The 15000-nt window shown below is 29.5% G+C and overlaps 1 protein-coding gene across 3 annotated transcripts in view; it reads right to left on the bottom strand.

Annotated features, from left to right (window-relative positions):
- LOC124428778 (laminin subunit alpha-2) overlaps positions 1 to 15000 on the bottom strand; it is a 125096-nt gene that overhangs the window by 66393 nt on the left and 43703 nt on the right. The window contains exons 3-13 of one of the 3 annotated variants that reach the window (XM_046973274.1): positions 12909 to 13145; positions 9495 to 9725; positions 5123 to 5359; positions 3963 to 4124; positions 3473 to 3769; positions 3034 to 3294; positions 2520 to 2767; positions 2192 to 2429; positions 1418 to 1644; positions 1137 to 1324; positions 661 to 942 (exon numbers count right to left, since the gene is read on the bottom strand). In XM_046973274.1, the coding sequence (XP_046829230.1) occupies positions 661 to 942; positions 1137 to 1324; positions 1418 to 1644; positions 2192 to 2429; positions 2520 to 2767; positions 3034 to 3294; positions 3473 to 3769; positions 3963 to 4124; positions 5123 to 5359; positions 9495 to 9725; positions 12909 to 13145 (2608 nt within the window). Of the gene's footprint in view, positions 1 to 660; positions 943 to 1136; positions 1325 to 1417; positions 1645 to 2191; positions 2768 to 3033; positions 3295 to 3472; positions 3770 to 3962; positions 4125 to 5122; positions 5360 to 9494; positions 9726 to 12908; positions 13146 to 15000 lie in introns of those variants that run through there. The other 2 variants (XM_046973273.1, XM_046973275.1) reach the window with 2 other exon arrangements.

Genomic DNA, 15000 nt, shown 5'->3' with positions numbered 1-15000 from the left:
GTAAAAGGTAATTTTCGAAAGCTGTTCCTCTCTTTTTAGAATTGCAAATACGGTACAAAGAGACACGGGGGCTCCTGTTTTATTTAATTTAACAAAAATTTAACCTCTCTACCTCTGGGCTTTAAACTAACCATACAGAAATTCTCGCATGCGGTTCTCTTGTATCCTTTCTTTCTTTCTTATTTACCATTATCCTCTTTCTTCTACTTTTACTCCTTCCTCCACTTCATCTTATTATTCTATTTACTTTTTTCTTTTCGTTTTACAGCTACCCGCCGCCGCCCCCTCCCACCACCCCACGCTTTTCAACGCACCGTTATTTCGTTCGTGAGTTAAGGTCGTTATATTCTCGCGTTATTCCTTTCAAAAGCGTTTTAATCGTACGTTTTAAAATTTCGAAATTTATCGAGATCTATTAATAGCCAATAGTAATAATATCGTCGATGATTTTTCATTTGAAAAAATTTTTTTGAAATTATTTCTTTTGAAATTATCAAATAATTCTCCTGTCGTAATTTTCTTTTTTTTTTTTTTTTTTATCGACATAATAAATTTATTCCAACGATAAAATATAATTTATCGTTAAGAAGAAAGAAAGAAAGAAAGAAAAAAAAAATAGGAAAAATATTTTCAACGAACAGTTAGTATCAATTCACTTACCTTGACAACCGCTTGTTGACAGACCATAATGATCGATGTCGCATCTATCGCAATGTGAACCAACTACACCCTCAGAACACCTGCACTCGCCAGTTACAGGATCACAAAGTTCGTCGAGGGCACCCACGTCGCATTCGCATAGTTGGCAACGTGCACTCACGTTTCCGTAACCCTCAATACAGAAGGAACAGTCACGACCAGAGAACAAAGGCTTGCAGGGACACTGACCGCTCATCCGATCGCAATGAACGAAACCACTGCCAATCGGGTCACAATTGCATGCTAAAACGAAAGATGGTATTAAAGTATTAAAGAATTGAATTATTTAAATAGTATTAAAATTAGTATGAATATTATTAAATTCGTTTTTTGTTTTTCTACATTTTTTTTCTATTATACTTTTTTTTTGATATATCGTGTAATCGATAACTTTTCAATTTTCTAAGATTAGATATATTATAATATTAAATACTCACGTAGACAATTTTGACGTAATGGATCCCCATAATGAGCCTCCTTACATCTTTCACATTTCCAACCTTCGGTATTACCACGGCATTCTAAACAACGTCCTGTTTCCTGATCGCACGGTCCACCTGAGCAAGGACATCGCTTACAGGTATCACCGGGAGTCGATGGATTACCATAAAAGCCCACGTCGCAGCTGCATTATATTTCGTAATATGATTTATGTCGTAATGAAAATTAAATAAGGTATTATAAATGTTCGATCTAGGATAACTATATACTATCATACCTTTCACAATGATCGCCTGTATATCCTTCGGGACATTGAGTACAAACATAGCCGCTATTATCGTCCGTGGGATCCTCCAATTGACAACTTGGACTGAAGTTATTTGACTCGATGGACAATGGACAAGCACATTTTTTACAATCTTCGGATGTCCCTTTCGTTGCAATCCCATAATATCCTGTTGAACATCGATCGCATTTTGGACCGACCGTATAATGCTCACAGGTCTGAAGGATAAACGAAGTTTTTGAAATAATTTCTTTTTATTTATTTCTAATTTATCGTACTTTTATAATATACTATAATAGTATAATTTTATAATATTATTGATTCTTTTAGAAAATTTCTAACTATTTGTCTCATTGCATCAATCTCGACTTTGTCAATAGTGTAAAAAAAAAAAAAAAAAAAAGAATAAATAAATAAAACAATATTCATTAGAAAATTTCATGTTCGACATTAATATGTTTAATTGTTATTAAAAATTGTTAAACATTTATTGTCATCGATAATGTAGAATTATAGATATATACCGACCGAAGGTACATATCAATAATTGTAACTTTTTACCTTATCGACAATGGAAAATTTACAAAATTTTAGAAATATATTCTTTGTACAATTGAAACATTTAGATTGTTATAATAGTACGACATTTTTATTTTTATTAAAAATCGTGAAATATTTTTTATCATTGATATTGTTGATTCATGCATGTACCAACTGAAGATAAATCAACGATTATAATTTTCTACCTTATCGATTGTAGCTTACCTTACATTCGCCCATCACAAGATCGCAAGAAGAAGCATGACCATTGCAATCACACTCAACGCAAATTTGATAATCCTGATGATTAGAACCATTGCTCGTCACTTTCACGTATCCCCAGGAACAATTTTCGCAAGATAGACCTGTATATCCTTTAGGACACTCACAGATTTCTACGAGACTTTGACTACCATCTTCCGATCGTACGGGATCACCTACCGGAAGGATTGCAGATAGAAGACTGAAATAATAAATTAAGATAATCATTAAAAATGAATATAGATTGGATAGAGTAATCAGGAAAAGGAAAATGTTATGATTATCGTCATACCTTCCTTCGATTTGTTCGGAATGATATTGTGCTCTAATCATGAGATATTTTAGATCAGCTAATACATGCATCATTTGAATTCTACTGACAGGATCGCCGCGAAAATCGGTTCTCCTTAGTCTTGTAGGAATGTCTCGGACTTCACTTCGCACATGGTACCAGCCTTGCTCGGTCAAGGCCACGGATATCTCCGCCTCTTGACCGTTATACTGTTCCTCGCCATAAGCTATGCGCATGCCATTGTTACCCTAAAAAAGAAAAGAAAAAAAAAAAAAACAAGAAAAAAAAGACAAAGAAAGAAGAAAAAGAAAGGAAAGAACAGAAAAGAAAAAAGAATTAAAATGGTCAAGAAGGATGATAAAAAAAAAAAAAAACAGAAGGTCAAAGTAATCTTTCTATTTTTCTCTTTTCGAACATTTATATATGTTATGTACTCTTTCAATTTACACTTCATCACACAAATCTTTGGAGTACCATTTCGAAAGTAGATTTTTACGAAAAAGGGATTACTTACGACTAAAATAACGTTGGGTTCGGTGGTAGGCTTGCCACTGGTATCGCCACGCATGACGACCCAGGTGACGGTATATGTTAGATTACTACCGTAAGATGAAAGACGATTTCCCGTATAGATTCGTGGAGCTAACCAATACGGACTTTCATATTCGACCTCGAACGCAGCCACGGTCAGCCAACCATTGTCTGTGTCTAATGTTGGTACTACTCCTAATGAACCATTCATATCGGTAATCAACCAATTTTCTAACGAAGATATCTGTAAAACAAGAGAAGAATTTTATCAAGAATTATATCACGATATAATCGAGGAAACGTATGGATCACATTTATGGTAAAACCAGAAGACGATCGACGTTTATTGAGTGTATCCTTTTTTTTTTGTTTTTTTTTTTTGTTTTTTTTTTTTGTTTTCTTTCTTTTCTTTTTCTTTTTACCATCGTGTAATAGAGCTTCCCGGCAACGCAACGATCAGTTGCACCAAAACAGTAGCAAGATACGCAACCATCAAGATTATCCTTGGTCAATGCAAAGTATCCTGATTTGCATCGATCGCAAAATTCACCGTCGACGTTGGCCTTGCATAGGCAATCACCCTCGCAATCGTGAGACGGCAGGATACCCCGTGAATCACATGGGCATGGCATGCAATCAGGATACTGACGATAACCCGCTGCACATTGATCACATTTGTATCCCGAATAGCCGGATTTGCACTCGCAGGCACCTGCTACCTGGAACACCACATGTGTTATGATCACTTATTCTTTTCAAATAATCGATTATTTATTTTATTTCACGTGAGAGATCGTCTCAGAGAAATTCAATCGAATATTCAATGACTATTTGATTTCATTATGAAATGATTTGTAATAGTAAAAAGTAAGAGGATCAGGATTTGGGCCATATAAGAAAGATAAGAATTACCTTTCCCATATGTGTATAAGAATCGTCTGGTGTACAATAACCTGTACTACCATGAATGCTACAGTCACAGGGCAAACAGGGTTCAGATGCATCGGGTGCAACACCGTTAGGCCTATAGTAACCTATTTGACATTTCTCACAATTGATACCAGACGTGTGTTCCTAAAAAATAAAAACAAAAAGATAAAAATAATATAAAAATCTATATATGAGAATTATATATATATATATATATATATATATATATATATATATATATATATATATATATAATTGAACAATATAATAGAACGAATCGAATCGTATCGAAGAATTATTGCTAGTTAATACTCATTGTTTAAGATCGACATTCGAAGAGCTCGAACTCCATTCAGTGATATGATTATCTATTAAGTCGTCGATGAATGACAGACAAATATATATAAATATATATATATATATGTGTCTGTGTGTGTGTATGTGTGTTTTGAAAGAGATCAGAGAAAAGGAGCTTCGTGTTTTCTTTCTTTTTCCCTTTCTTTTTCTTTTTTTTCTTTTTTTCTTTTTTTCTTTTTTCTTTTTTCTTCTTTTTTTTTTTTATCGTTAACTAATCTTTTCGATGCAGTCGCAGCTGCGTCCCTTTTCAACCACGAAGTGCAATAAAGATTAAAGCCAAACGATTATTTATACTGTGCTTTATGCATTTTAATGATCGCATAATTATTAGTCTTTAATGTTTCTTTTACTTCTTTCTTTCTTTAACATCACTCCAATAATCAACTTTTATTCCCCATTATATTATTTTAATATTGTTCTAATTTTTAATAATACACTCTAAGTACAATTTCAATAATTAATTACTTGCTTAATAAATATAAGAATTAATTTTCGATAATAATAATATTCACGAGATATTATGTATTTTCAATAATTCATTACTTTTGATAACATGGCAAAATTTCTTTTCGATAACATTTATGATTAATTTAATTAATTTAATTAATTTAAAAAGAAAAAAAAAAAAGAAAAAAAAAAGAAACAAAGAAAAAGAGAGAAAAATGAAAATTTTGCATTCATTCTCATAGAATTTTTCTTTGTTATTCTTCGCGTTCGTAAAAAGAAAAAAAAAAAAAAAAGAAAAGGAAAATACAAAATTGTACGTAATATTAGACTGGACTCACCGTACAATTGACGCAAACACCGCCCCCTCGAAACTTCCCTCGAACGTCCATAGACATCCTCTTATCGGCGACTTCCGGATCGTAAACGCATGACGTTGCATGTCCATTGCAATTGCATTTCTCACAATGAAAGCCCTTGGAGGCGGTACCGGGCCTCCATGGTATTTGATTGTACATGGGACAACACTTTTCGCATCTTTCACCGCACGTGTGACGTTCGCATTCACATTCTTGATGCTAACAAAAGAAGAGAAAAAAAAAAGAAAAAAAAAAAGAAGAAGAAGAACAAAAACAGAATTATTTAAACAGTTTGTTCTCTTTTTTTTTGTTTTGTTTTTATAATAAATTGTCTCACTCGTCGAACAGTTCGACGATTATAATTTCAATCATTTTAATATCAAAATCTGAGAATTATTACATATAAGTATTTTCATTTATATGTAATATTATTATTATTATTTATTATTTTATAATGTGAAATTGTTGGTATTTGATTTAATGAAATTGATTAATCACTATGAATTAATTCTATGATATGAAATTATAGGCTATTTATTAGAATATTTCATTATATCGTTATTTATTAATTATTATAGAATCATAAAATTATTAGTTAATTTGATAAGTGAAATATAATTACAGAGTTTCATTTTCTCTCTCTTTCTCTATAAAACATTCTCCATGAAATTAATGAATTTATCAATAATTGTAATAAAATAAAATTATAGATATTTATTATGGAATATTTTATTAAATCGATTAATTAAATTATTGATAATTTTCATAAAAATAAAATTACGATTATTTTATTTTATTAATAAAATATTAAAGATATTTATAAGAAAATTTATTCTCGGGTGGAGAAAAATAAAGACATTTTTGAGATTAGATTTTCTTTTTCTTTTTCTTTTTCTTTTTCTTTTCCAAGCCGATAATATAAGAAATATTTATATGCTAGTGAGAAAACGATTATCAAGGCAATAAATAATACAACGTAGAGAGTGAACTCGAAACTCATGATTCATAGGCCGAATGCTCGCTTCTCTTTAAGCTTCTTTAAGCGACAAGACCACACCGCTTGTGTTGTACTAGCAATTCTCCGGATCATTTCTCTGTTTCTCTATAACCATACTGACAGCTGTTACGTTGATTAAATTTCGATACCTTTTCGAAATTGTCTAAAATCATTTAGAAATCATTTTATCGTTTTCAATTTACTTTTCAAAATTACTCGATACATCAAATTATCCGATATAATATGATTTTAATTTCAATGAACAATAATATTGTCGAAATTAGAAAATTCATTAGAATAAAATTTCGATAGATTTGAAATTGTCTACGTTAGCATGGAAATTATTTTAATCCTTCAATGATTTAATTTAATCATTGATTTATTATTATCTTTTTTTTTTTTATTAAGTCTGTAGTATTATATAATTTTAATTTTTCTTTCTTTTTCTTTTTCTTTTTTTTTTTTTTTTTTTTTTAAATTAAAATCAAAGATAAATATTGGATGAAAATATTATGGAGATTAAAAAGATTTTATAGAGATTAAAAAAAAAAAAAAAAGAAGAAGGGAAAACAAAAATTGAATTAATATTTTATTATGTGAATGATGAAAGGAGAGGAAAATATCGATCGAAGATTAACAGTCGAGTTGATTGAGTTGTCGTAATCTTAAGATATTTCGGATGCCACTTCGACGATCCACGTATTCAGCAATGCGATCGCGATTCGATCTATGCAGCGATCCATTCGCACGCGACCATGAACGACACCGCGCATGCCAAAAACTAATTTAATTTACTCGAGCGAGACATCGCCAAAAGTCGATTCTAATCGAGTTCCCATAAAGATGGAAATAAAAAACAAAGAAAAAAAAAAGAAAGAAAGAAAGAAAGAAAGAAAGAAAGAAAAATACATTAACATTAATTTTATCCCGTTAAATCGATCGTTAAATTTGCGTTTCGTTATATTTCAATATATTTAATTTTCCATTTAATTTTATAATATTTATTTCGAATATATAATTTATTATCAGCAACGATCAATCAAATTTATTCCAACGAATAATTCTAATTATTAATAATTTGATCGTCGTTAATAAAGTCGACGATAAATTTGTTATTGTTGAAAAAAGAAATTCCTATCTTTTTTTCTATTCTTTTTCTTTTTTTTTTTTTTTTTTTTTTTTTTTTCATTTGAAATATATTTATATGGATATTTAATTTCTTTAATTTTATACGATCAAAATAGATACGAATTATTATAACGATTTTGATAACGTCAAAATATTATTTCGATCGTTAAAAAGATGTTAAGACGTTGATTGTTGTTGTTATTGTTTTCTTTTCTTTTTTTTTTTTTTTTGTTGCTTTTTTGCTTTTTCCTGAAATATCTTCAAGGATTTAATTTGTTTATTTTTTAATCGATCGTAATGGAAATAGGGAACGGGATGAGTACGTGCTGTGATTAATGGTTGTTTGAAGGTAGTATTACGCGAAAGTCAGTGAGAAAGACAAGAAGAGTAAAAATAAAAGGTAGTAGAGAGAAAGAGAGAGAGAGATAGAGACACACACACACACACACACAGAGAAAGAGAGAGAGAGAGAGAGAGAGAGAGAGAGAGAGAGAGAGAGAGAGAGAAAGAAAGAGAGAGAGCATGCGAGAGATCGACAGGAGTGCCTTTACCTCGAGGTCAAGAAAGGTTTTATTATTGTGTGTCCGAGGCACATAAGCCAAAGGCAGTAAGCAAGTGTGCCTGTAACTGAATGCTAACAATCTGTAGTCACAGTTTGAGATTCGTATTTTATGCAGCTGCCAAGTTTCTATCCATATTGAGAAAGTATGTCGATTGATCGTGATCAATAGTAAAATACATTTTAATGTTTCCCTTATGTATTATGTTATTTAAATCTTTTTTTTATTTTTTATATTTTTTTTTCTTTTTTCTTTTTTTCGAATAAAATATTCCTACATGAAATATGATTTTTCTCGAGCTACGAGTTATTATATTTTTTTTCTTTTCTACTTCTTCCTCTTTCTATTTTTTTTTCTTCTTTTTTTCTTCTTCTTTCTTTTCTTTTTTTATTTAAACAAACACAAACACTAGATTTTCTCAGATATGACGATTATAATGTATCACAAGGAAATAATAAATATATATGTAAGGTATAGTTTTTATCATTATGGAAAATTAATAAATGTAAAGAAATTATTCGTAAATATTTGCATATATTATTATTTTGTAGTAAAAAGTTTAATTATACTTAACGACATTAACAACTTTAATAACAATTTATAACAAATTTAATAATAACTTTAGTAACAAATTAAGTAATAATTTATATATCATAGAAATTGATGAGAAATGATCGAAAAGAAATATATGATATATTCTGTATGGTTATGAAAATTTCATGATAGATTTTATGCAAGTAGCAATAGGAGGACACGAAACCGCAACTCCATGTAAGGTAAAAAAAAAAAAAAAAAAAAAAAAAAAAAAAAAAGAAAATTAATGCGGTTCCAAAAGCGCGTACGCGATTCTCCGTGAGAGATCGCAAAAGAATGTTGATACGTGTCAACTCTTCTCTCTCTCTCTCTCTCTTTTTCTCTCTCTCTAATTTTCTATCTCTCTTTCCGTCTATTTCACAGTAAGAAGCTTCGCACGTTCCTTGCGGCTTTGGAAGAGCAAATGGCAAAGTTCCGAAACGTTTCGAAGGAAGGAACGAAAGATCCTGCCATTAGCGGTGCTGCCAGACAAAGGACTGACAAGTTTATGGCACTTCCGACGGATTTATTTCCTGTGAACCCTGTCCACCATAATCTTCTCTCTCTCTCTCTTTCTCTCTCTCTTTCTAGTTTGAGTGTGAGATTCTAACTTTAGAGAACGGTCCAAACGGAAATGTCCAACAAAATCGATTTCGTTGAAAGCTATGTACATATGTTATTGACTTTGGTAAGTTTATATATATATATATATATAATATATAATATATAAGTAATCTATATAATAAACGTAGAAAACGTATTTAAATGAACATTATGAAATATATTCGGGGTGAAAATTTTGCTCACATAATTAATAAATCATTGATTTGATTGATTATTATAGGTCTTACGATGATCGAATAGAAATTTATAATGGAAATAATGATTGAAATATCGTGTATACCATTTCTATTGAAAAATTCATTTCAATTTTGTTTAATTAATATCATTATTAATATCCGACATTTATAATACTAAAACTGACATATGATATTTATTATTACAAAATTGAAATTTAATTATTATTATTATTATTATTATTATTATTATTATTATTAATGTTATTATTAAGAATAAAATAAAATTGATAATTTACCCCATGTTGCACACTGTATCGACAACGAGCAGCATGACCAGAACATAGACAACGTCCACCGATATTGATCTCCTTGATCGAATAAAATGCTTTTCTTTTATCGGCTATTACAACGCCGTTCCTTCGTAGACCTTGAAAACGAAGTCTGACGTATCTCGCTTGTGTAAATTCTTGAAGGGTTGTACTGTGATTTAGGGCACCGGGTCTACCATTAATCAGATGCGTATGAATCTGAAATACAAGTATAAATATATAAACGATTTTAAAAGGAAGGATCGATCGATCGACTTTGGTCGATAGAAAATCATAGAGAAGAATAAAGATAAAGATAAAGAAAGAAAGAAAAAAAAAATAGAAAGAAAGAAGGAAAGAGAGAAAGAGAGAAAGATTGTTGTTTGTGACTGAGATTCTTCTTTTTTTTTTTTTTTTTCCTTTTCTTCCCCCTTAAAAATAAAATATCGCGAAATATATTGGATATTGATTATCGATGAAGATTGATAAAAATTAATGGAGGATTGATTATCGATCAGGATAGATATTATTTTTATGTGTTTGTGTATTCGATTTGTTTGTTTCTGTACGCGTATTTCTCTTCTTCGAAAGTATTAAATTCGATGTCACAAGGAAGAAATAAATCATCCATGAATGGCGCCGGTAAAACGAGTGGAGAACGTCGTCGTCCTCCGCAAATGGGCCTATGCGCGGTTCCAAATATAGAACAATCAGTTGCTGCATTTCGGGATAATGGGTGCACCTAAGAGTTCTCTTCTTTTTATTTTTCTTTTCTTTGTTTTTTGTTTTTTGTTTTCTGTCCTTTTTCTTTTTCTTTTTTTTTTGTGATCGCAAACAATAGTCCAAGGCGGAAAAATTGATACGTGTTAACGTAATATCGAAATAGTAATTGGAAACGTATGTCTTCTAATTATTCATCTAATAAAAATTATTATCTATAACGATTGCTTAGTGATATTATACTTTTATTTTAATCATTATCGAATAATAATATTCTATTTTATTTGAATAATTATATCATTGAAATAATTATGATCGATCGACGGGGATAAATTTATATTGACGATCGAATGAAATTAAATGATTAATGGTTTTAATGGAAAATAATTGGCGTTTATTTTAACTTCTTTTCTTTTTCTCTCCCTCTCCCTTTTCGTATTTTTTCTTAATCATTTTCTTAGAAGTTTTGATTGACAATTAAAAATCCTCAGTGAGTAGAGGAGAAAATTATCGAGCCTGAAATCGCTTTCGTGCAGAAACGCTAAACGAGATGAGAGAAAACGAAGGAATCGTTCTTGAAAAGGGGTGGGGAGAGAAGGATCGATGGTACAAAAACGGAGATCCCTACATTCCGGCCATGTATGGTGCTGACTGACCATATATGGACGTTTGAATGCACACTGCACTTTCTACAGGGGGTGAAGACGAAAGAAGGAAAGGGTGCTGCTTCCTATTTTTCTTCTTGTACATACATTTAACTTGAAACGATTCAACGTATTTAAAAAAAAAAAAGAAAAAAAACATCATTTGCCAGTGATCTAATAAAGGCTTAGCACATTGTAATAGAAAAGATTATAGTAAAATTCTATAAAAAAAAAAAAAAAGGTACATTTAAAATGGTATAATAAAAGGATGTATAAAAATATATGTTAGGGTGTGAAAAAAAGTAAAGTGGAAAGGTGCAATGAGATCGTTATGAGTGAATGTAAATTTTTAGAAAAAAAAAAAAAAAAAAAAAAAAAGAAAAGAAGAAATTTCTTTCTGATAAAATTTAATTTAGAAAGAAATCATAATAGACAATATTAATTGAGCTTACAATAAAAAAAATACAAAAGTAAAATTAAATTTAGAATGTTGGGAAAGATTGAAAGCAAAAAGAATAAAAAGAAAAGAAAAAAAAGGGGGAAAAAAAAAGAAGAAAAAAAAAAATAATAAGAAAAGAAAGAAAGAAAAGAAAAGAAAAGAAAAAAGAAATAATAATCTTCAGAACGATTTCTTTTCCCCCTTCTTCTTTTCTCCCCAAGTTAAAACAAATCATAGAATTAATAATTACTATATATAAAGAGAGAGAGAGTGAGAGAGAAAGAGAGAGAGAGAGAGAGAGAGAGAGAAAATATTAATCTGGAACTAACGGTGATACATAGAATAATTATATAAAATTATTCGTTCAAGTTTATATCGAATGAAAATAAACGAGAATTATCGTGAACGGAAATTCATTCTTGCTTGTGAAGATCGCTCAACTAACGACGATCTACAAACCCTTGTTACTCTTAGTTCACTGGTGTGTAATGTTGAGATCGCGAGCCTGCTAATCATCCAATCGCGTAATTATATGACCGGCAGTGTACGTCGAACGATAATTAACGATCGACCACACCGCGACGGAATAACGGACGATTTCTCGCGTTTTATGCGTGTAATCTCTCTCTCTCTCTCTCTCTCTCTCTCTCTCTTTCTTTCTCTTTCTCTCTCTCTCTCTTTTTCTGTCTCTTTCTCTGTCTCTTTAAATTGTCTTCTTAAGTTTATTATAAAGACTATTGATAAAACGATGGCAATGACCATCGTTCTGTTAAAGACAAGAAAGATTTATTATATCTGCATATGTATTGTATGTATGTATTCTATATATGTATTAGAAATTAGAGAGACAGAAGGGAAATGAATTTTGATCTACGTTATTATAATTATTTTTCTCTTATAGTTTTGATTTATATTAATGTTCTTTGATAAGGAATATATAAGCATTGCGAATGAATATAAGGTGACGATTAGGAAGTTAGAAAATTGGGGAGACGAATAATGAGAATTTTTATTCGATTATTTATAGCTACTTATTATCGATTGATATTAAAATGAAGGAAGAATGAAATAATTATAATGATAATTATTAGAATATTAGATATTATTCATAGTTAATTTTCACTTTGAATTGAAGTTCATTAAACCTTGAATTAAAGTTCATTTAATATTAATTACGATGATCTAATAGTGACGATGATTAGGTGATTTAATAATTAGAGAAGTGGAATGAGAATTTTCATCTAATTAATTATAGTTGTCATTCATTAAGAATAAAAGAATGAATAAATGTGTACGTATATACGTACATATAATAGATATTACTTGATATTAAAGAGGAATTTAAATTGAATCAATTTTATTTATAATATATCTTTCGATTAGGATCGACTTCTAATGATATTATTTTGATATTATTTTGATTATTTTCATTAAGGATATATGATGAATTATGAATGAAAAATTATGATGATGAGAGATGGAGAAATGATGATTATGATGATTTATAATAATGCTGATGATGATGATGGTGATGATGCTGATGATGATGATGATGATGATGCTGATGATGATGATGATGATGCTGATGATGAAACGTACTTCACCGTTTTCCATAGGCGTCGACCTGGAGTAAATGCTCGTACAAATGACTTCATCGTCATAAACCGGCTTACCAGGCACAGGTGGTGCCGAATATCTCGCCCAACATTCTTGGTCGCTTGGTGCGTAATACTGCCAGGGTTGAAAGTTCACGTTATCGATCGATCTCTCGAGTATCCATGCAGCTGGTCTCGGAGAATTCGCTGCTTTCACGATCACATATTCGATTTGATAGACCTATAAACAAAATTGAAATCAAAAATTATAATATTTCTATTAGTATCAATTGAATAATTATTAAAATTAACCACGATAGTATAATTAATAATAATAATAATAATAATAATAATAATAATTTTCTCAATTTTGAATTTTTATAATGAATTATAAAAAAAATTAGATTCAATCAGTTAGATTTCAATGAAATCACGTGTAATCTTGTATTAGTATAATAACATAAGATTGTTATAATATTTGTCATAATATTTATGAAATCATTTCCAAAGAACGAATTTATAAATTTCAAATGATAATATGTCATTATTAAATTTCAATGATTCTCGTATTAAAATAATTAGTTTAATTAAAAAAAAAAAAAGAAAAAAAAAGAAAAAAAAAGAAAACAAAAAAAAAAGAGAAAAAAATTGTCAGACAAATTTTTCCAAACGAACCTTTGATATTTCGTAATAAATTATGTAGAAAATTAGATCGTTATTAAATCGTATCAGAATGTAAATATAATGAAAACTTTAAAGACTTGTTCTAATATCAATCAAGATTAATTACAAATAATATAATAATAATAATAATGATAATTTTTATTGAAAACTTTTTCTTTTGAATTGATCGGAAAGTGAAATAATAAAATTAAATTAATTGAGATATTTTCAATATCAATTAATGCGTTTGATATATTGAGAAGGGATAGGGATATATTGAAATAAAATTACGGATAAAAAAAAAAAAAAAGGAAAAGAAAAGAAAAAAGAATTGTATTCGTTTCTCGAAATCGTTTTTTAAATTGAGAAGAAGACGAACAACGGGGTATCTTGGTCCACCCTCAACATTTCAGTTTGAGTTTTTGTGGTTCTTCGTTTTCGTCTTCTTCGTTGTCACTGTCGCTGTCGCTGTCGCTGTCGCTGTCGTTGTCGTTGTCGTCGTCGTTACGCCGGCATTGTGTGAGACCAAGTCGACGCCCACTTTCGGACCATAAAGACAGATCGCATGTCCGCGATACCAAGAGAACCCGGCTCCGTTTCCTTCTAAGGACTTCGTCCGGAACGTCTCTCGCTGCTGCGAGTCCCGAGGAAGCCAACTTCAATTATCCGGAGTCCCTTTCGCTTACGTACCCGCGTTTACTCGCATATTTGTAGATATCTCTTCGATATATCTTTTTAAGTTTCTACATATATATGTATTTATTCTATGTTTATTACATACATACATAGAATACATACATATATACATACATATATATATATATATATATATATATATATATATATATATATGTATATATATGTGTACCTTACTCGTCAACTTTCGTTCAAATCTCTTTTAACGAGTATTTATTTGTTTGTTCGGTTGTTTGTTCGGTTGTTTGTTTCTTTATTTTTTGATTTCTATAGATATTAAATATTAATACCTTTCGTCGAAAGTTATAAAAGTTCTTCTTTTTTTCTTTTTTTTCTTTTTTCTTTAATTTGTCGATGTTTTTTCTTCTTCCTTTTTTGTTTCCTTTTTTTTTCTTTTTTTTTTTATACAGGTATAAATATAATATTAATGATAATATTCTGATAATTATATAAAGATTAATTTTAGAAAATTTATTTCTATATTGTTTTATATTCTTTTTATATATAGTCTCGAATTTTAAAAATAGAATTCAAATATATATATATATATATATATGTATATAATTTATTAATTATATATGAATAATAATTTTTGCTGATAATAAAATAATATATAATAATTAAATTATGGTAATAATTGTGTAAATACAAAAACGATATGGATATGTTAAATGAATTTTTCTTTTGATAAATAAAAAAAAAAAAAAAAAAAAAAAAGAAAAAAGAAAAAGCAAAAA

This window comes from Vespa crabro, chromosome 13 (genome assembly GCF_910589235.1).
Source record: "Vespa crabro chromosome 13, iyVesCrab1.2, whole genome shotgun sequence".
Lineage (NCBI taxonomy): Eukaryota > Metazoa > Arthropoda > Insecta > Hymenoptera > Vespidae > Vespa > Vespa crabro.
The sequence above is the reverse complement of the archived record's forward strand: the minus strand, read 5'-3'. Positions and strand labels throughout refer to the sequence as shown.